Here is a 22,637-nt window from a genome sequence, read left to right as displayed (position 1 = left end):
ACATTAATATCGGGACCCGGCTTAGTGTGCGTTTAATAGAGGGTGTCCGCTTAATTAGGGGTCCGCTTAATAGAGGTTTCACTGTATTAATGAGTTTTATAAATATTTTGTTCACTAGTTGAAAAACGCTTATGAGAACAACCACTTCACCTCATCCAAAACAATAAATGCCAGTCTAGGTGATAAAATATAAATGTGCGCACAAGTGATTTCTTGATCCAAACCAGGTAACTATGTTTAAAAGACTATTTTTCTCATATACATTTTGTTTTTTATCTTTCGTCTAAAGTGATTAACTTACCTTGTTGGTAAACCAGTTTAATAGCTTGAAGTTCCTGTAACAAAAAGTGGGATGTTTGAATACTTAACTGTCATAACTCAGGCTTAAAAGAGAGCCAACAACATCAACAACGACAACAAAAAAACAACAAACCTGGGACAGCTTTGTAAAAAGATACTTTAGTCTAACACAACTCATATATGTTGCTGTGTGCAATAGCAGTTCATCGCTCAGAATGAAGCAACATTTCCGGGAACATAAAGTTTGCTTAGGCGCCAAATTTGAAATCAGCCAACCGAACTCAAAACAAAGAGAAAAAGGCCCACGTTGATCAGGATGGCTCTCATTTGCACGGTTTTGCTCAAACTACATAAAATCACTAGTGTTAGCATTAAGCTTTCGTAAAAGAGACATCAGTTAAATAATAATCATCACTCTTTTTCAAAAGACACTCCTCACGAGAGGTCAGGGTACATCATCAAATAAAGTGTTTATAGTCGTCAGAGGCACGTGTAGCCTTAACTCTCACCTCAGGGGTTCGTGAAGCTAAAATCTCAATTAATATTGCTTCATTTGTTCCTAGACCCTGAAAAGTACGAAGGATATTACGTGGATCAAAATTAAAAGATTAAAGGTACTTTGATTGTTGTCATGAGGTTTCTGTGTTCATTACAGAGTTAAGGGTCTTACCGACATGGCCTCATGAAGGGAATTGGCATCGTTTAACTCAGACGAGGACATTAATGCCACTATTGCGTCCTCAAATTTTCCTCCGAGTTCTGACTTTAATTCTTCAACAAGGTTCTGAGAAAAAAAAAAGAAAGAAATTGAACTTTCTTAGGGACAATAACAGATAAAAACTGGAGTTAAATAGCAACTAAGATAGCTGTCCTTCAGTCCATATCCGTAGCGGCGATTACCATTTCTCAGAATTGGCCGGCCAGACCAGTCCAGTCGCAGAAATTCCACCGTATTTTGGTACTGGAAATCGGGTCTATCCAGCTAGATTAGTTAATTCCTAAATAGTATGCACTGCAGTGATGGGTTTTGATCAAAAAAAAAAAAAAAAAAAAAAAAAAGGACAAAAGACGTCTAATATTTCACTTTCAAAATGACTCATCTGGCCACCCAGCCACTTCTCATTTTTTGGAAAGCGCCCCTTAATTACATATGCATTACTGTTGGAGTTGGAGTGCGCGCACAAGTGTCCCTTCGAAATTCCGAGCTGTCCCCTTACTCCCTTAAATATCGTGAAACCAACCACACCCTCCTAATAAAACTCCGCTTTTGCTGAAGGAAAATCAGTACGAAGCTAAATCCAGAGAGGGAAAGAGAGATTTAAGAGGTGGGATTGTTAGTGATGTGCTGGCCAGGGGGAGTACTCCGGATTTCAGTTGACGGGGATGATCGAACGGGGGCAAAAATCAAAACCCAAAAAATTCCCTAGGGCCTCAAACAAAACCCCAGAAAATACCTGGACCAAAAATTGAATTGACCTCAAAAAAATCCCTTGCCGAATTTTCGTAGAATTACGCGGCTAGGATACACGGGCACTACCACGAATCTTCAGTGTTTTGAACACCCAAAAAAATACTTGCCAAATTTTCCTACCCAAAAAAACCCGGAATCTAAAAGTTGAAACCCCAAAAACTCCTTGCATCATCCGTGTCAATTGAAATCCGCTTCGCTGGACGCTACGTTATACCTTGCTATACTCCTGTTCAAACTTAGCGGCTATCTCTTGTCGTTGTTTGCTGGTACGTGCTCCAAGAATCGCTATTATAGCATCTTCATCACTGCCTGTTATTGACAGAAAAAGAAAAAAGCAAAGACAAAGGACACTAATTTTCAACTAACCAAACACTATACTGTAATGATCGTGCCTTATGAATGACCCAGTTATCGTATTGGTTTCGTAGGGAATATAACTGATTCACTTAAAATTTTATTTTAGCTTTCTGCAATGGACCGGCTTTTGATGTAAAAAAAAAAGGGTAAATGAACAAACGCGAAAAAAATAAACGAAAAAATAAACAACAACAAAAAAAGAACTAAACAACAACAACAAAAGGTCTTTTGGGCTTTGTACCGTAACTATTTAATGAGCAAAAACTGAGTGTTGTCCTACCGAAACCCTTCATGCTTGTCTTCAAGGCCTCAGCGTCCTCTGCAGCATTAAAATTATCTACTGGCTTTAAAGTTCCGTGGTATTCAGCCTAAAGATGACAAGTATAATTCTTAACATATAAAACAACTTTTATAATTGTTTTACTTGATATCACGTTCTATCTATAATCACTTCTAATTAAATACGTATTATCATTCTTATTCCGTGAAACATGGTGAAAAACGTGAAAACAATGTGACATTCATTAACGGGGCTTTATCACTAATCCTTTATCAGTTTTCAATACTGAACCGCTTATGTCAAATAGGGAAAAAAATATTTGGTTGTTTATCCCTTCGATTACCCTTTTTTCTCGTCTCTTAGAGATAGAATATTGATTTTCGTTTTATTATAAGTAGTTGAGAAAAGAACAATGTATATATATTTTCAAACCTTTTCAACATTTAGTTTTGGTCTCTCCTCCTCTTTGTTCGTGTCCTCCTCTTGTTTTACATAGCTTTCATCGTTTCCTCCTTCTTTTTCACCTTCTCCCGCACTTTGATCTGAAGCGGTCAAAGGCTCGTTTGTGGAAGGTTTGTCTTCCGGTTTGTTTTCAGAGGGTTTTTCTTCCGGTTTGCTCTCAGAAGGTTTCTCTTCCGGTTTGCTTTCAGAAGGCTTCTCTTCTGGTTTGCTTTCAGTAGGCTTTTCTACCCTCATTTCCTCATTCTGCAATTTGTATTATTTTTAAAAGGTCAAATCTCATGTAAAAAAAAGTCTTCGTATTTAATATACATCATCACGATTTAGCAGATATGTCGAGAGGGGGACACGAGACTATTCCGATTTTAGCTGTACCATGTATAATTGGCCTTAAATTTTTTGAAAACGTCGCCATTTTTGGAAGGTTTAATTTTTGAACACTATTGTTGTCCGAAACAGAAATCACCCAGAAGTTTTTGCAAGCAAGCAAGCAATGTGAGCTTAAGCTTTATTTTGGGCAGGTGTTTAACTATATTTGTTTCAAAAGCCGACAAAATCTCTCTCACAGGAAGCTTTGACTTTCGTTCCGTTATCCAGTCATGATCCTCTTTATATGAATGTGCGGCAATGAAAAAGTTAGAGCGTTCTAGACTCCACGAAAGGAACAAGTACGAGGAGATATTGTCTTTTTCACTCATGTACTTGTCTGGTTGAAAATAGATGGTTTTAAGAACGGACAAGCTAAATTACTCATTAAATCCCTCTTGAGCAAAAACCACTCATCATCGTCATCATCATAGGTCCTTTCCAATTCCGCACCCGTTGGGGCATATATTTTGGAATAGATTATTATATTCTATGCAAGGCTTTCAAATACAAGGGACGTCGCAAAAATAAAGCAAGCTATTTGAAAACAAGATGCGCGAGACCTGGCGGAGGGGGCAGTGGCGGAAAAATAGGAGAGAGTCAAAGAGAGCATGTTAGCATTTCTTTAACGATTGCCGCCACCGACCACCACCCACCACGGGTGTCAGTAAAACGCGGGGTTGGGGTCGAGGTCGGGGCCGCGGGTTCGGGGTCTATCTTTTTTTTTTTTAAAGAATGCTGTGTTAGGTTAAGATTAGGGTTGGGGTTACGGTTGACACTAGCAGTAACCCTAACCCTAACCCTAACCCTAAAACAGTATTCTTTTAAAAAAAGATGGACCGCGACCCCGGCCCCGACCAGGACCTTGCGCTTTACTGACACTCACACACCACCGCCAACTCTCTCTCTCCCCCAGCCCCGGCACATTTTTTCGTACCACTTTTTAGTGCACGACTGACTTGAACAGTATATTAATGATTGCTGCATATCATCTTCTTCTTTTATTAAGCTTAATTTGTTTCACGAAGGCGGTCTACGAAATTGAAACCTGGTACATGCATGCTCAGTCGCTTTTCCCGTACGGTAAGAGAGGTCAACAAGGAGCGAACACTTTTAAGTTTATCTTAAAATTACCGGAAATGGTCTGCGTAATATTCGTTCCCTGGCACTAGAAAGAATACCAAAACGCTTGTACTTTCTTTCTCATAGTTATGCCACCCCCCCCCCCCCCCCCCTATCCTTATCGTGCTAACAAACGAGTGTACGCGGGCTAAACTGGTTGAGCATCAGTGAATTAACTATTACCTCTTTTGGTTTTTCGTCCAGCTCTGTGTCTGTAGATGAAATATCAAATATTAGCTTTTTACAGCAGAATATACCAGATTCCTTCAATTTACCCCTGAAGGATGTGACCTTTCTTTTTACCCGGAGCCATTTCGGCAAGCACGCTCAGCCTCATCAGTTAGGCCTCGCCGTTATATGGAGAAAAGTTGTCCAATGAAAGAGATTCCCTTACAGCCGAGTCATCTTTAGCGACCGTTTACATGGGCTCCTTTGCCAAAGCCAAGATCTGACAACAGCGCTCGCACCAGCTCTGATTGTCTCGCCTTGACCAAGTTGAACCAGAGTGTTTATATGGAGAAAATTTTGCCCGGCTTGAAGGGTGACCCGACCATTGGAAAAGCGCGGATTCCAATCGTTACTGGGACAGTAACGATCGTTACAGCCAAAAAGGGTGAAGCGCGGCTTAGACGGGTCACCCTGCTGGCCGAGCTAACTTTTTTTTTCTCGTGTAAACTGTTCGCCAAGTTTTGTAGGAAAATGTAGGAAACGTTGGCTCTACAGGCAGGGTAGCTCGGGTAGGCGACAAAGTTCTCCATATAAACAGGGCCTTTGTAAAGCAAAACTCCCATTTTTCGCAACATCACTGCACAAATCTTTATCTTTCCATTTCTCAAACGGAAAGGAGAAGGCATGTCAGTTAAACTACACAAGTGTTTTCGCAGTATTCATGGAGTTAAGATGTCAATATCAATTTTGCTGTTTCATAAAATGGATGTTTTTTACATTATTCATAAACGGGACGCTAAAATCCATGACAGTCAACATTTGAGGCAGGCGGGGATTGTTGTTGTCCACCTTTATACTGGTTTAGTTTTGTTTAATCTAAGGTTCGTTTAAATGGGAAGTGAAATAGTTTTTTGTCTTTAGGCGGTCTTTTTTTCGCTCGAGAATCGGCTTTGAAAATAACGAACATACATGTAATAATGTTAACAAACTTGCACTGGATATTTTTCTTGACTTAAAACAGTGTTTACAAGTCTTCCAGGGATGGTAAATATATATCACGCATGTGCGCAGCCATGTCACTGCCGCAGTGGCAGCCACGAATAGCCCCTCTTTCGTTCTAGAAACCACTGAAGGGAAAAGTAATATGGCTGTGCGCATGCGTACGGTACTCAGGCGCGGATCTAGGATAAATGCTGACCGATTTCCTCAACGAGCGCCGAAAACGCAAGCTTCTTGGGGGTCCAGGGGCATGCTCCCCCGGTAAATGTTTTAGATTTTAACTCCCTAAAGTCTCCTTTCTCGGGGTTCCGAGTCACTCAGATAGGATATTGGCCAGTTCCATTCACCTTGGATAAAGCCTTGCAACTTGGAAAGTTTTTTATTTATTAAAAATATATCTATTTAAGAAAAATCTGACCGATTTCCGTAAAACGGTGGAAACCGGTGTGGATCCGCGCCTGGGTACTGGCTGGGGGATGGTGCAGTGTGTTTCGTCTAGCTGAATTTTGGTTTAAACTATCAGTCATAAGAACAGCAATCCTCTGAGTAAAACTCCGAGTGATATTTAATGAAAATGGTTCATGGCGTAACAGCGACTGTCAGTTCACTGTTTAAATTGCTACTTGAAAGCAGAGTGTAATAGTTGAAAAAATGGTTATCAAGTTTAAAACACGAGGAGGCACAGCTGAGCGTATAAGTAAGACTTCCTCAAACAGGTTACCGACTATAGAATTAATTGGAATGTATCCTTTAGATCTATTTTGAAAATTTTCCAGTAACCGCTGGCTTTTTTATGATTCTTCCTGATAAAATTGAAGCAAAAACAAACTGTCTTTTATCAGATTTAAATTAAAACAATCATGTCATGATTAATAATTTATCTTTAGAAAGAAGATAATAGTTACAATGTAGTTTCTATAAACAAACGCGTTTAACTGGCCACCAAACATGTGATGAAAGGCCTTTTGGGTTAATTTAGATCAACATAATTAATTCTTGATATCAATGTTATGTTGTATTTTGCAAGTTTTTTACCAGAGTCATGTTTAGTAGAAACCTAAAGATATAAGGCACAGGGTTCGAGAATTGCTAGAGTCGTTTTATGGTTTTAATAACGCGCATAAACCTTCAAATCGTCTATATAAATTGTAGAAATCAAGATCGCCGATCGGGTGAAGCGTATCATTAAGGAGTTATTGTCTGCAGATGCTTCCCGAGGCCTGGGCCCAAGGCCATATATGTATGCAAAGCAGTGGAAAGTGCAATGCGATGCAGCGCAGCAAACATGCAACTAGCGAGCAAGCTAACCGGGGATGCAATATGCATGGTGAGCTACTATGCATGTCAGCAAGCAAACAAGCACACAAACAAGCACACAGATGAGCAGGCAAGCAAGCAAACGAGAACATGATCTTTATTTATGAACTGTACATAAAGATTCGGCATAGCAGCTTTAGAGGGGGCAGTCTGGTAAAAAGCTTTGCCGTTTTTCTTTTATTTCCGACCAGATTTTAAATATCTAGCCAAGATTTCATTCAATCAAATATTACTCAATTACTTTGAACCCACTGGTTCAATAATGTTTGGAGCATTTTTGAATGATATGTATAAAATTAAGGGGTGGTGATTAAAATTTTCAAAATTTTGCTTTGGAGGTTCCTAACAATTAAAATGTGAAGTGAATAATTAGTAGACAAATACAAGAAAGTCCACCACTACAACAACGGCCTCTGATCACATTAACGGACGAACTGGTTTATATGTATACCTTTTCTACCCTAAATTATTTCCTTCCCAAATCAACAACATTTTCCTTAAAAATCAACCAGACTGCCCCCTTAAAAGTATGTGTCAAAATTTTCAAGATGACGTTTGTGAAATCTTAAGGGTGAGCTCAAAATTTTAAAACGTCAGAGGAGGGGCCAACAAATTATATTGTTAAGAGTATAAAGACTTCAACTATTGGTGCAAAAAAAAAAAGGAAATGAAGAAACTAAAATAAAAAGAAAAAATGCAGCGTGAGGGAGGGAGAGAGAGAAAAGGAAAATTGCCTGTTTTGTCTTTGTCATTTTAAAATATCCTTGATAACAGGTTTACTGTGAAATATACCCTCTTGTTTTTCTGTCTCTCTCTCTCCTCCCCCCAAAACACACACACTTTATCCTTTCTCCCACTTTCCCCTCCCTTGCCACTCCCTGTTTAGCAACACGCTCTTTACTTTTCACTCGGTACTACTAATCAAAGGGAATGTATAAACATCTTCGAAAACTAACAATCTCTCAGTGCATTCAAAGCAATAGATCAGCAACCTTTAAGTTTTGTGCATATGCAATTGCATGACGACAACCGCTTTCACCGAACCATGGGAGCCATGCATCTTTTTAATTTGATTAAGACAGCTCTAAAGAGGACAATGGTTATTTCAACGGGAGCTAGGTTTTAACTGAGGTCGAGTAAAAGGCTCTCAACAAACTACGCAAATAAATTGAAAGAGGTCATACTAAATTGGCCTTCCTTGTTCAAAAGCAAGTTTCTCTAGCTGTCTTAAACTCTTTTATCTTCTCTTTTTTGAAGCCACGTCGAGAATGTTGATGAAAAATTGCGACGCATGAGTAACTTGTGTGACATCCGCACCTTCGTTCTCTGCTTATATAACTAAGTGCGTCATAACACAACACAACTAATAATAAGTGCAACACAAGTGCAGTTGTTACAAAAATTATATTTACAAGGTGCTCACAGACAATAACTTAGGTGTACGAAATATTTTACAAAGTGTATGTGCAGTAATTAAAGTTAATTAACATACGTCACAAATACTCTGTTCGCGTTACTGATAAATACAATATCTTAAATTCTTCTCGAAAACATTGTGTATATACATATATACAATCTGCTATACGTTATGTGCGTATAAGGAACAGAAATGATTATCGAGCTAGTGCTCTTATAAATATAATAGACTGATTCTGTGTCCTGTTATATAGCAAATTAAAGAAGATACGCAGGTGGACAGGACTTGGGAAATTTGAGCTACTTGTGAATGCTTAAGGCTACAAAACGTACATGTATTACGGGAAATTCGACGGTACAGTAACTTAGGTGTACGAAATATTTTACAAAGTGCATGTGAAGTAATAAGTAACATACCTCACAAATACTCTCTTCGCGTTATTGATAAATACAATGTCTTATATACTTCTTGGAAACACTGTGTACAATTTGCTGCACTTTATGTGCGTGTAAGAAACAGAAATGATTATCGAATGCTCTTATAAAAATATAGTAGACTGATTCGGTGTCCTATTATATAGCAAATTAAAGAAGATATGCAGGTGGACAGGACTTGGGAAATTTGAGCCGTATATGTATTACAGGAAATTCGAGATCATTTTGAAGTATCTAAACAAGATTTCAGAACCTAATTCATTAAAAAATATAGGAAAAATTATGCAAAAGTTAACTGAATGATACGGAATTTAAAACAATTATGCATTTGACAAACGAAATACAATTCAACAGTAGATAAAAATAAGTGATCAACTCGAATTGCAAACTGTCGCTGTTTAAGTTATACCTTTTAGTTTTGGCAAAAGAAGTTTCTTCAACTCATTGCTACTTTTCTTGTTGACCTCCTCGGCAAGTTTAGGCTGGTACGTTGCGTTGTAGGCCTTCTCTACTTCAGCCAGGTTACTCTAAATTTAAGACAATAGAAGAAAGCAATTATTTACACAAAAAGCAAAAAGGCAAAAGAAAAATGACGCAGGTAACCATGGCAAACGAATAACACATCAAGGAAGAAAAATGCGGGGAAGTATACTAGACCATTTGCACGATCGCGATATTTTTACTACTACAACAAGAATCCATAAAAATTTGGCAATCCTAAATAGTTTTATAACAGCAAAAACCCTAATTTGCACAAGAAAGCAAAATTCTAAATCATTATGGAAGTAGTAGTAAAATGACTTCATTTTGCAGTTGGTTAAAAGAGCCTTTTCACATGACGTCACGTCCGCGACGTTGGTGTTCCGAAACAATAAAACGGCGGCCATGTTGGTGTTTCAAACCAATCCAGTGGGATTTAAACCCTTTCCTTTTGAAAAAACTTTCTTTTGTTCCGATAAATTTGCATAGCTACTGGCCACTCTGTTGGAATCACATTTGCAAAAAGTGATCCTTAAACCACAGGGCAACCCAGAAGTATGCAAGGACAATAGTAGTTAGTCCGGGTAAATAGTCAATGATAGGCTTGGGCTGCCTGTGATAAAACGAAACAATACTATCGAACGGTTACCTCTCCAAGAATAATTCTTGTCGCAGTTTTTGTGTCTTTTTCATTAAGGGCTTCATGCAGTTTGTCCGCGAGGAACTGGTTCTGGTTTCTGATGCACTTGACGAGAGTCTGCAATCCGTTGCACAGGTCACCTGACATTTCGGAATCTATCGTGTTCTCGATTTCACACTTGGCCCACTATAAAATAAACAGACCAACCATCAAGAGGTTGGCACTAGAACATCCCCAGCCCATAAAACAAAGGAGCTCTTGCTTGAACTGGGATGAGGGGCTCAATTTACCAATCAGGTGACATGAGGTCAGATGATCTCAACTGCTGACGTCACTAATAAGTTAGGTGAGGGAGCCTGAGATATTCGCATCGGCCAAATTGTATTGTCAAGTGGTTCTGAAATGCTTTGTACCGCATAAAGTATATATCAGAAGTTCCACTTTTTATGTAAAAGCTCTGTACTGTCTATAGTATTTTATCATTTGGTGTAAGAATTGCTATGGAAAAGTGCAAATTAAATGGGTAATTTTTTTTCCTGCTTATACTTGTTAGTTGTAATTAATGTGTTTTTTCCTTTTTATTGTTGCTTTCTTTTTGTTCTTTTCTTGCAGTAAACGCAAAAAAGGTGTTTCTGAAACGCTCTGAAAAGAAAAATTAAACCGACGTGTCATTGCAGAATAATTGAAAATAATAATAATAAAAAAATCATTCACATTTGTTTTCTGGTGGTTTAAATGTTTTTACTGTAATTAAAACAAAAGAAAGATAGGAAGCCTATTCAGGCTGCCAAAATTTCGCCGGGAAGCATGCCTAACAGAAACGCATGCGCAATGCAGCAGGCTAAAGGCCTGGAGTTGAGAAAGAAACACAGAAATAAAAGGTGTTCTGGCAATTACCGTCTTGTATTCGGGAAGCATAGCTCTTAGCTGAGCAAAGCTACGGGTCGTGAAAATTTCTATAAACTTCTCTTCGTCGGTGCCCCATTTTTTAATGCCAGCCTGTCATCAAAAATATAAATAAAAAAGTAAAAGTAAACAAACTACTCATAATATGGTACTTTTAATTTTGGATCACTCTTTAATGGTTCAAAGACCGCATTTTTCAAAGTTTATTTCCTTAGTAAGTAATGGAGACGAAGTTGTTCTAACGTTGGATGAGATCCTGTTGTGTGAACATTCAAATAAAATATTTTCAGCCGAGTATTTCCACGTTGTACTAGTAATGTGCTGTATCAACACGGGTTCAAAATTTTGAGACTGTGGATGGAATCCCTTGACGTGATGAGCATTCAACGAACCCTTGGGCATTCGTGCGAATCAAATGGATATCATGAACTGTCCTTCATTCAAGGAACTAAAAAGCAAAATGAGAATGACTCATAACACTTAATATCAGTTTTTGTTCTCTCACCTCTAACAATGCCTCGGCATCTTGATGCGCCAAATCGTTACTGACTTCTTCGCTTTCCTCTCTCTGACCCTGATAAATAAAACAGATTGACCATTAAGCGAAGATAATGAAGGGGAATAACTGACTGCTTAAAAACTGTCGATCACAGAGGTCTGTGCGTTCTATGCGAACCTACAAAATTGCGCGTCGCAAAATCTACTAGATTTGGCTGGCTGCACGCCGAAACATTTTGTTCAATTTACGCCCGGCATCTTCTGAGCGGCTACCAAGCGCACGATGGGCGATGTTTTAAGTGGTCAGTGGATGTGACATTCAGATCCGCAAGTAAAGATTGAATGAAAAAGTCACACCCCGGAATGTTGTTCATAGTTGTGGACGAAAAATGAGATTCTACTTATGCGATTATATAAGCAACAATTATACAGGTGTGAAACTAGTTAGCTATTGAGCGCAAAGTTACAGTAGCTTGTCTATTTTGCCCTTTAAAGCACAAACCTTGCAGAGCTCAACGAGTAGCGTCTCAAAGTCCCCGCTAGTCTCGTCCTTTATCACCTCTTGTAGGTCTTTCCTGTATTCTGAGAAAAAAGTTAAAGCAATTGGATAAGAGGCAATACTGTAAATGACTATTCAAAATAATACAAATTCGATATATGCTAGACTCACTTTTCCTGTAGGCTTGTCTGATGGCGGCAATTTCCTGACAATGAGAACAAATGAAAATTTTAGCTTGAATAGGAAATAAAGAGTGCAAGCCACAAAAGAGTCCAGAATATTGTAAAGCAGTTTTCAGTGCTTCTTGTCCCTTTTGGTACTCACTGCGTTAGTTCTCGTCGAGAATGTTTCAATCAACACTAGTTCCTTTGTGAAGAGACCCTAAAATGAAATAATTGGCTTCACTTAGAGAGAGGGAATAGACATATTATACCATTATATTTTGTCAAAATACATCTTCAAAAGTATGTCCCACCTTCATTGCCAAGTTCAACGTTCTTGCGTCATATTGAGCCTTAGGTAATGACAAAGCAACTAACGCCTCTAAGAGATCAGGGTCAAGCTTGTCCTCCAGCGCTTCAAATAATTCCTAAAGGAATATGAAGGATAAGCAGTAATGTAAGTCAAAGTGAAATATGTAACACGAGTTTGAATATAATTTACAGCACCTTGCAGTAAAAGCTGATCTAAAGTATTCTCTTTATAATGCTCAGCCTTAGTACCGAGTCGATCATGGTAAGTGTGTACGACGAGCAAAAACCGTGTATGGATCTGAAAGAGCCTGAATGGGGTTCCTAAAAGCGCAAATGACTTTAAAAAATTGTAAGCTAAACACTGTTGGCGAGATAGAGCTCAAACCGGATTTTTGACCTAATATATATTGGTCCGGTTGTTATTGCCGGAATGACATGCTTATGCACGTAACTATACATACTAATCAGAGCGCTGAGACGGTGTGATTTTTTTTTCTAGTCATAAAATCACTAGTCTTCCTTAAAGCCGCTTATTTAACAACCTTCTCTTCCCTTGGAAATCCACCTTTTTGTAAACATATTCAATTATTCAAACATTGAAGAAAAAGGGTAACCTTACAAAGCCTCACCTTTCCATATCGGCTATCGTAATCTTCCACTAGCTTCTTTGCTTTGGCCTTGTCTTCAAGGTTTCTGCACACAATCTCTTTTATTTTCTTCTTGTTGTTAGCTTTATTGATATTAAAAACACAAAGATAACAGGACTGAGTAATCACACTGTAACATGAGTGTGAAAGGACATTAGCAAGTTATTTAGGGGGGGATGACTAGGGCTCGAATCTTTTCTCTGCAGAGCGGTTTGAGGGCCCGTCCACACGAATCAGGATAAAAAAATTTGCGGTTACTATGGATACGGCCTGAATAGTACCGCTACGTTCCGCAACGTGACTCTACAGGGAGGAGAAGTGTGATGTCACGTTACTATGGTAGCAAAATTTCTAGATCACAACAATAGGGACCTAATGAGTAACGACGCCGGCGACGGCAAAAACCACCACTGCGACTTGAAACTTTCTAATTTCACGCACCAGCTTTACGAAGTAGCCGAGCACAGCGCGGAAATTTCTTTTTCTTTTTCTAAACTTAGATACGGTCCTTTCGGATTTAGCCCCCAGAAAATTTCGCCATCATAAGACAAATTAAATGAGATTGAATAAGATCGTCGAAGTTTGAAACAGTGCGAATTCGCTTTTTAAGTGATGTTTTCGTTTTGTTGTCATCCAGAAATTTTGCTACCATGGCAACGTGACGTAACGGCTTCTCCTCTCTATTAAATAGCAGTAAATACAGAACTTGGTCAACAAGACTGATAACAAAGAATTCAATGAAAAATAGAGCTCACCATCAATAGCGTCTCGTAGGTCGGAGTAATCACAATTTTCGTCTTGTGGTAGTGTTTTCTTGAGTGTTGAGGCCTTCTTGTTACCAGCCGGTTTTGCGTCCGCCTTTTTGTTCACTGATCCTTGTTGTTTTCCACCAGCGGCGGGCTTCTTGCTTCCTGCCTTCTCCTACAATATATATGAATACATCAAAAAAAAAAAAAAGAACAAAAAACAAGCAAATGAAAGAAAAAATGAATACAAAAAATGCAGTTCATGTTACTGCTGCAATTTTAGCCCAAAAAAGGTACCGCTAGACTTCCAAAAAGAAGACGCATGTCAAATATCAGAGTAAATTCTTAGTCACTGAACTGAGTCCGAGAAGAAGGTCAATGCGATATCATAAATGCAGCAGTAATAATGTAAAATAGCAGCACCAACCTTTTCTTTCTGTTGCTGGCCTCCTAAGATTAAAAGAAAAAAAAACGTTTGTTCTGTTGTAAGCCACAGGTAGTTAAAAAGAAACACACTTTAAAGAACTTAATTGACCTCTGTGATCAGTTAGATCAGTCTATGTGGTACGTTTGGCTCGGTTCAGTGTACACTCCAATTTTGTCTCACGGTCGAACTGCTTCAAGACCAACCGTCAGTTTCGGCCAGCAATGGTTCTCAATTTTGAAGGGTTTATTTGAAAAGTTAAAAGGATAATAACAAATAAACTGGCACAACCGAAACACAGCCAAAGCCGCCCAGCTACTGATATCAATGGGACTAAAACACGTGTCTACAACTTTGTCTTTTTTGAGGTAAGTTTCTCCTTTATCATTCTGTTTTAAACGATGCCTCAAGATGACGCCTTTGCAGTAAAAGTGAGTAGCCTACAAGACGTCCCACCCTCCAATCTCCACTAGTACTACTACTAATAAAGTACCTTTCTTTAGCCTGGGAAAAACAAGCTTTTTCATATTTTCACTGAACTTTACTTCAGCATCTTCGGTGAGATCTTTGCCGTAGAGCGTTTTATATGCTCCGATTATGTCAGCTAACTCATCCTGCAACACGAACAAATAAAGTATCCTAGTAAAGTACTCTGAACTGTTGATTGGAAGGTTTTAGAGGGGTAAAATGATGATAAAATAGCACGCGTGGCTACATTAAAACCTTCATTAAGTTGTGAGCACTTGTTTACATCCAAACTGAACTTGATGCTAGACATAACCTATCGCCATCTTAATAGATAGTCGAAACGCATGTTTTTAATTGTCAGAAACCCTCCTTGACCATCCCAAATCGTGGGACACCCTGGAAAATAAAGGGAAAATTTGCCTGTTTGAAAACTGCTAAATCATCGATTGACAGAACTATTGTAGCCTGAGTACAACTGGCGCAGAGTAATAGTGCTCTTATTCGTCTAAGTGCTCTTATTCGTCTACGACGCTGGCTGTTGGATTAGTTCGACAACTAAAAACAAGTCTTACCACTGTACTTGTGAGAATAATGCGTCCAGCAGTGTCCGTATCGCCACTTTCTAATGAATTATGCAGCTTAGCAGCGTAGAAATTAGAAGGATCACGAGCGAATTTCACTGCCGGAAATAAAGACAAGAAATGACAGAATGGTACAGAATGGTACACGATTTGCTTAAAAGAAAGCTCCAGGTTTGTCCTACTTACTGGCAAAAGGAGTCTCAAGATTTAATATACGTTGATAATAAAAAAGAACTGTTTGTGCTTATATGTGCTTAAGGTTATATAGTACTGCAAGAAAAACAGTTAAAGAAGGAAGTGGATTTGTTGTTAGTAGCTCAAAGGACTTTTCGTACCACGTCTAGTGTACTTTCCTTGATTTTTAGCGTGGTACTGCCCCTACTTGATGTAAATGAAGAACATCTTATTATACACTCCCATCAGGGCTTTACAGGGATAATGTCACGAACCTACATTTCGCGACGTCACCAGTTGGTTCCCAGCGAAATGACGTCAGTGGAACGAGCACAAAAATTCCATACTGATGAGAACAGACGTGTCCCTCCCTACCCTGATCTGGGTAGTGCTTCTGATTTGATCGTGTCGCGAGGGAAGCTTGCTTCAATCAATCAAAAGCACTACCCAGGGATGTCGCTAAGAGCAAGTTGCGGGCTAATTTCATCAGCTGACAAAGAGCTTACCACCGGCTCAAATTGTTCTGTAAAGCAAAGACATGGGAGAATTTTGAAGGAGCAGTTGTGTAAAAAAAGCTGTCTTGTCCAATAAAAAAGCCTGCTCAGCTTTCCCTTGGCTACATTCCTGACTACTTATATCTTGGGCTCGTTTCTCGAAAGTCTCGGTAACTTTTCGGGCCCGGAAAGCTGTTTTATTTTTGCCAGGTTCGATTCAAGACCAAAGTTGTAATAATTTTGAAAATGACAACTTGAATCTATCAGTTAACGAAGAAAATTGACTGGTTTGCGAGCTAGGAATTATGCTGCTATTCAAGAGGATTTGATGTTAAAATTTGCTCTCGGCCCCGAAAGGTTTTTCGGCGGGCCTTTCGAGAAACGGAACGGCCCCTCGGTAGTGACACGTCTTCAGTATGGAATTTCTACGCTCGTTCCTCAGACGTCATTTCGCGGGCAAACCAGTGGTGGCGTCCCGAATTGTCGGCTGTTTTCTCAGGTTAGGGTAAAGATGGTCATTTTTAAAGGTGCCTATATGAAGTTCTTTTACATCCCAAACAGACAGTACTGCAAGACGAGAACTGCGGGTTTTCGTCCTTAACCTTAAAGGCTAACAATTTGCAGATGTCAGACATAGGTAGGACTCAAAAGCGCCTCAAAGGCAGGACTCCTCAACTATTAAAGACACCGAAAGCTGTACCTAGCACGCTAAATCCTTTTTCCATGTCTTGACTCATCTCCTCCTCAATAGTTTCGTCCATTTCTTGATTAGAAATCTGCAGGAAAAACAGTAACAAGGAGAGAAATTAAGACAACGGGCAGGATGATCATGATAGTTGCATCACTACTTTGAATTTTATTTTTTTAAACTCACTTTTTTGTACTCCTGGAAAACCGCTTTGAGGTGTGCGAAGCTTCGCTGAGTAAACACTTCTATAAATTTGTTCTCGTCTGTACCAAGAAATCCGGCCTAGATTTAAAATGATAATAATAATAATAATTAAAAAAAAAGAATGAAATAGTTTATGTCAAGTAACACGCATTCGTGAGTACTTAAGACACGTTTGTCAAGTGAAATCAGAAGTAGCGACCACTTCCTCTTGATGCGGATATATCAAATAGGAGGGAGCCCTAGTGTTACCAAACTTAGGCAGTTATTTCCATCATTTCCTTTGTTATAAATGGTGTAAATTGTGTACAGTCCTTTTCTCCACCTGCAAATTCTTCGAGATCGAGCGCTAGCTATAACGGGCGGTCATCTTAGTTTCAAATGTACCGAGTGTAACCCGGAGAAAGGTATAAACACTAACTCGAACAAGTAATGGGCGAGGGTTATTTTGGGAGAGCGGCTTGGTTATAGTGAGTACTCGATCCCAGCGATATTACGGAAAAATAGGGGACTGAAAACAATCTAAAAATGCGTCTAAACAAAGCGCTTTTACATCATACTTAAGCATGAGGAGATGCTGAGATCGTTTGACACTGTTAGGCCAAAACATCTCTTAACAAAACTCAACCAACTTAATTGAGTGACCTTTGAAAAAAGTTTGCGTTTATTTAACTACAAATTTGCATTTCTTTTCATAAGCTGTTGATGTAGAGAAATCAAGTCACCCTGAAAAAAGGTAGAGGTTGCACCAACACAATCAATCAATCAATACCTGCATAAGAGCTTCCGCGTCTTTCTTGACCAGACTCTTATCCACTTTGCTGGATTCGTCCCGTTTGCCCTAAGTGAATAACCATTTCCTGATGTAAATTGCTACTACATAGAAAATATGTTGGCCACCATGTGTTTTGCTTGAGGAAATCGGAGTTGCGCTTTACCTAATTGAAGTCATGGCACTTGCTAGTTAGCCAGCTAGCCAGATGGCCAATCAGAGATCGCGGAAAAAAGAACTTCATAAGCGAGAATAATAGCGCTCAATTTCTTGCGATGTATAGCCTGCGTGCAGACGATAACTAAACTTTGATTAGTTTAATTTCGTCTGCACGCAGGCTAGCAATGTATTGTAAAATAAAACTGAATTAACAAACGCCTGCTCAGTTGGTCAGTTACCCATTAAACTAAAGTAAACGACTCAAAGTGTACGTCAAAAGCAGATCCACTTACAACTGGTTTAGGCTACTTTCAGACGGCACTGGACGAATTTCCAACCGGTTGAAAATTGTGCGTTGAGGCGTTTTCTTCACACGGAAGTACCTTACCTGTACAAGCGGTTGAAAGTGTGAGCGGTTGAAATTGTGAGCAGAGAGAAAATATTGAGTGGTCCCGTGTGAACAAAGTGTCCGGTCAAATTTTCCAGTCGGTCGGAAATTCGTCCGGTGCCTTAGAGGGCAGAGTAAAAGTGGAGCGCTCTTTAAAGGAACAGTATCTCGCTACTGTGAATGTACCAAACTTTGATTTTCTGACAGGATGTCGCGAATTCAAAAGATGCATGCGAGGAGAGTGAGAGACCTTTGAAACATTCGTTTGCATCGCGCTTGGCCGAGTTCGGTACTACACTAAACAATCCGGACTGTTCCTTTAAGCCAATAACTATTACCATGATACTCACCTTAGTTAGCTCAACTAATAGATTTTCAAAGTCTCCGCTGGTGTCTCCTTCAATGTCTTTCTCTAACGATCTTCCATACTCTTTAGACAAAGGTAGAGACAGAAAAGCACATCAGTTAAACTGTGCAATGAAAATAGTGTCGCATGTTATTACTTTGACTTAAAACACTCTTTAACTTTACTCACGGTCCGCGTACGCCTTTTTGATTAGGGCCAGTTCCTGAGGGGGAAAAAAGACACTAGTTAGCTTTAAAAAATGTGAGCGGGTTACGTTTAGCAGTTACTGAAACAAACAAAACGTAGGCTAGAAGAACCAGTGTGCATGACTTACAGCGTTGTTTCTTGAGCAGATAATCTCAATCAACACATCTTCGTCCGTGCCCAGACCCTGCGGGATAGCAATAGTAGGTTAGCGTTACAAATCTGAGGCCCAGTTGTTCGAAGGCCGATTAGTGCTCACACGGCGTTAAATTTCTTTTTCTTTTGTTTTTAAAAGGCATTGTCTGCAATAATTTTCTCTATTTTTTGTAGAGAACCCAGTCGTGAAAGTGTAGAGAGAAGGAATTATACCGATATTTTTTAAGCTTTCGTATCGAATTCCTATGAATTTCATACTAACCCTGGGTTAACTTAACCCAGCCTTGAACAACCCGGTGGCCCAAGCAAAAGGTGTCCAAAGCACTAAAGCTGGTGAACCAATTGGATTTCAAATAATTTTAACTAACGTTAGACGGCCGGTTAAAATTATTAACCTTAAACCAAGCACGCACTGTGGCTACTCCCTTGCGCTTTATATTAAGTCTTTAACTCTTCTACAATACTCTTATATAATGCCACTATCACTCACATACCAATGAAGCTCATTATAAGTTCAAACACCTTACTCACCTTCATAGAATTGTACAAAACTTTAGCGTCATACGACGCAGTCTCCATCAGGAGACATTCTACAGCATCTTGTAACTGCTCTTCTTCCAAAACAGGTTTGACAGCTTCAAGCAGAACCTATTGGACACAACAAATACAGGACAGTATTACACAAAACAGGCTTGCCAGCCTCAGGCGTTCTGACGGACATAACAAATACGAGGGCAGTATAGAAGAAAGCTCTGTTGGAAATTAAAAAAACTACAAAAAAATGACACAAAAACAAAAATATGGCTAAAATTTTTCCATCTCTAAAGGAAAATGAAAGTTAGTTTATTAGCCAAAGAGCAATATGTTAAAACGATGAAATCGAAACTTCAATGTTGTCTGGAACAGACACTAATTACATTGAACATGTACCTGATCGTGTTTCTCCTTGTACTTATCTTTTAGCTTCTGTAACTTGGTTTTCTCATCACAGTATTTGGCTAAGATGTCGACAACCTTGTTCTTATCATTATCTGTAAAAATTATACATGACCAATAAAGAAATTTTAAATAATTTTATTGAATTGAATTATCCAATATTAGTTGGTGTGTTGTCGACTAGAAGTAAAAAATTGAGTAACGAAGATCTCATTTGATTTTCACCCACCATCTAAAGCTTTGCGCAGTTCATCAGCATCTTTGTCCACATTCACTTCGCCATTATTATCTTTCTTGATTTCTTCCTTCTTCTTCTCTGCCGCGTTTTTATCTGTTGTCTTGTTTGCACCAGTTGGGCCAGCTGCAGCTTTCGGTTTGGCCTTAGCTGCGTCTGTCGTCTGACAAGAAGGTAATACATTAAATAGTCAATCAACACTAGGTAGTGTCAGTTCATAGAGATATCCAAAGAGCACATAAAGCAGGTAGAGGAGGAAAACGAGTCACAGACGCGCCACCTTCGAGGTCTTCAGATAACTAACTGACTGACCGTTTTAACATTTAGTAGTAACCTATGACGGGATCCGAGAAAAGTGCTAATAATATATTTGGAGTGGAAGCGCAAACTGCCTTAACTAATTGACAGGCGCTCCACTTAAAGTAAAAACAATTTTTTTAAAGGAGGTTATTTCTATTCAAGGAGCTTTCAAAAATATTCAAGGACTTCTGTGGAATAATTCAAGGACTTTTCAAGGTTATCCTACAATTTTCAAATTTTTAAGGACTTTTCAAGGCCCGTGCCAACCATTAATAATCATCAGTATATCCGCAAAGTAAAAAGAGCCTGTTCCGTTCCCCGAATCGGCCATTTCTTCAAAGACATCCTCCCATATTATAATCGAACAGTTTTTCTGCTTTTCGTTCAAACTACTGATTTTGTTTTTTAAAACCTTACCAGATTTACAATATTTGAATAGCACTAGAAAACCGAAAAGAATTCTAGTAGTTGTCATTGGTGAAGTGTCGCAACTGTGAACATGACTCACTGCCTCACGTTTAAGTCGTTATCTACTTGACATGTCCAAAATGTTTGGTCAAAAATTATTATTACCTTCTGCTGTTGCTTTTTTGGCTCTTTTTTCACTGGAAGAAAAAGGAAAGAAAGTGAGTCTTGTCAGTTGCAATAAAATGCTAATTTAAGCATTAAATTCGTCACTTGTAAAGCTCGACGTTTGAAACGGGCCAAAAGGATAATACTCATCAGCTATAGATTCGCACATGTTAAGTTGGACGGTTGAAAGGAGTCTTAAGAACACTACATAAAAATATTCAGACAAACACATTAACTTAAGGACGTTGACATAACTAATTAAAGCGAATGAGAACTTTGACTACAATAATGGAGGTTAAAAGTGTCGGGACCTTTCCAACAATAACAGTAAAACTAGCGACCTCCCCACTCTCACCCCAAACAATGTTGACTTTTCAGCAAAACGAGTCGAGTAATGAGTCTTTTTTTGGGCACACAGCAGTGCTGGAGGGATGGAAAAGGGAGAGGGGGGGGGGGGGGGGGGGGAGGTTGAAGGGATGATCCCGCAAAAGCCGATCAAGTAGTTGTCATTAGAGCGGTTTTCACTTGACTGTCGTAAAACCAAAACCAAAGTAAATACACTAGCCAACCAAAGGGCGTAGTAAAACCAAAACCAAAACCAAAACCAATTACTTTCGACAGTCAAGTGAAAACCGCTCTATGAGAGGTTAGTCCTATGTACCAATTTCTTGGAAGGGTGTTTTCATAGTGTTCCAAGTTATTTAGACCTCCATTGCAGAACCCCAGTCGTCCCTCTTCAAACGGCCACCACCCCTTTCTTTTATTCAGGAGGACGCTGACAAAAAAGAGGGATTACTATCACAAATATCACAAATTGCTTCCCGTGTCCGAGCTATGTACACGACTTTGTTAGACAGCCAAAGATTCACTAAGCTGTAACTCTTAACCTGTCTGAAACATGTGGGCAAAGACAGCCAAGACAAAGAACAGTGTATCGCTCCTTTCATAACTCCCGTGTTCAGAGAAGATATTTGACGCCAAAGAAGAAATATTTCTATACGCGGTCGCTCGGTAGTCATATATTGCAAAAGCAAGACGTTTAGAATGCACACTGAAAAGAGGGCGGTTTCTTTATTATTATTGGTATTAATAAGTTATTACGGATAAGACTCACCTCTCCCAAGCTTGGCAAGTATAAGGGTTTTCACATCGCCTTTACATTTTTTATCAACCTCGTCTGCAAGTTCCACTTTATGAGCCTTCTTGTATGCGGCAGAAAGTTCATCAATTTCCGCCTTAAACAGAAGGTCGAAGATGAAAAAATTCAGTCAGACACGAACTCATGTAATATCATAGGAGGGTGCGTACCAACAGCTTGTTTCAAGGGGTCAGATAGTAGGCCGTCATTCGCAATGCTAATTGCCCATCCAATAAATTCACAAACTTTTACATGAATATAACAGATTTATGAAGAGATAGTAAGCCCTAGAGCACTGTCACACAATCTTATTTCAAGCAATAAGCTGTGTTTCCGAGCAATTTCAGACATAATAAGAATAGTCTGTGACTGGAAAGGAAACATTGGTTCCAGTATCCTCGAAATCGGGCCCGCTCGTGATGCGTCAAGTCACTCTTTCTGTCCACAATCTAACGCCTAATCTAAAGATTGAAAAAGAGTAAACGCAACCGTTAAATAGGTAATTACCTTATTTTTGGTGAGGATAACAGCTGCCACAGCTTTTGTGTCTCCCTCTTTCAGAGCCTTTTGAAGTTTCTCCACGCGGAAACTTGTTTGATCACGGCTGCATTTAACTGCAACACAACACGATGTTGATTATATTTTTTGGTCTTAAAGGAGCTACGTCTACCTATTTGCTATCGTTTTAAAAAGCTTAAAACGTTTTTCGCATCAATTGAATTCCAAAAATGATCATGATTGTCTACTGTTATTTCAGACTATATTTGGGCATTGAGACTGTTTCCTGCCGTCTTTTTCAACGAATGGCGAGGATGGACATG

The 22,637-nt window shown here is 39.1% G+C and overlaps 1 protein-coding gene across 1 annotated transcript in view; it reads right to left on the bottom strand.

Annotated features, from left to right (window-relative positions):
* LOC140944665 (uncharacterized) overlaps window positions 1–22,637 on the bottom strand; it is a 50,395-nt gene that overhangs the window by 3,999 nt on the left and 23,759 nt on the right. The window contains 30 exon segments of the mRNA XM_073393783.1: window positions 302–335; window positions 810–866; window positions 971–1,084; window positions 1,986–2,080; window positions 2,409–2,496; window positions 2,841–3,113; window positions 9,095–9,217; window positions 9,820–9,996; window positions 10,708–10,809; window positions 11,222–11,290; window positions 11,717–11,796; window positions 11,885–11,918; window positions 12,038–12,094; window positions 12,189–12,302; window positions 12,816–12,916; window positions 13,589–13,754; window positions 14,007–14,029; window positions 14,497–14,617; window positions 15,044–15,150; window positions 16,421–16,496; window positions 16,595–16,690; window positions 17,382–17,450; window positions 18,279–18,358; window positions 18,464–18,497; window positions 18,609–18,665; window positions 19,166–19,282; window positions 19,565–19,665; window positions 19,800–19,968; window positions 21,731–21,913; window positions 22,324–22,430. Coding sequence (XP_073249884.1) covers window positions 302–335; window positions 810–866; window positions 971–1,084; window positions 1,986–2,080; window positions 2,409–2,496; window positions 2,841–3,113; window positions 9,095–9,217; window positions 9,820–9,996; window positions 10,708–10,809; window positions 11,222–11,290; window positions 11,717–11,796; window positions 11,885–11,918; window positions 12,038–12,094; window positions 12,189–12,302; window positions 12,816–12,916; window positions 13,589–13,754; window positions 14,007–14,029; window positions 14,497–14,617; window positions 15,044–15,150; window positions 16,421–16,496; window positions 16,595–16,690; window positions 17,382–17,450; window positions 18,279–18,358; window positions 18,464–18,497; window positions 18,609–18,665; window positions 19,166–19,282; window positions 19,565–19,665; window positions 19,800–19,968; window positions 21,731–21,913; window positions 22,324–22,430 — 3,024 coding nt within the window.

This window comes from Porites lutea, chromosome 7 (assembly GCF_958299795.1).
Source record: "Porites lutea chromosome 7, jaPorLute2.1, whole genome shotgun sequence".
Taxonomy (NCBI): domain Eukaryota; kingdom Metazoa; phylum Cnidaria; class Anthozoa; order Scleractinia; family Poritidae; genus Porites; species Porites lutea.
The sequence above is the reverse complement of the archived record's forward strand: the minus strand, read 5'-3'. Positions and strand labels throughout refer to the sequence as shown.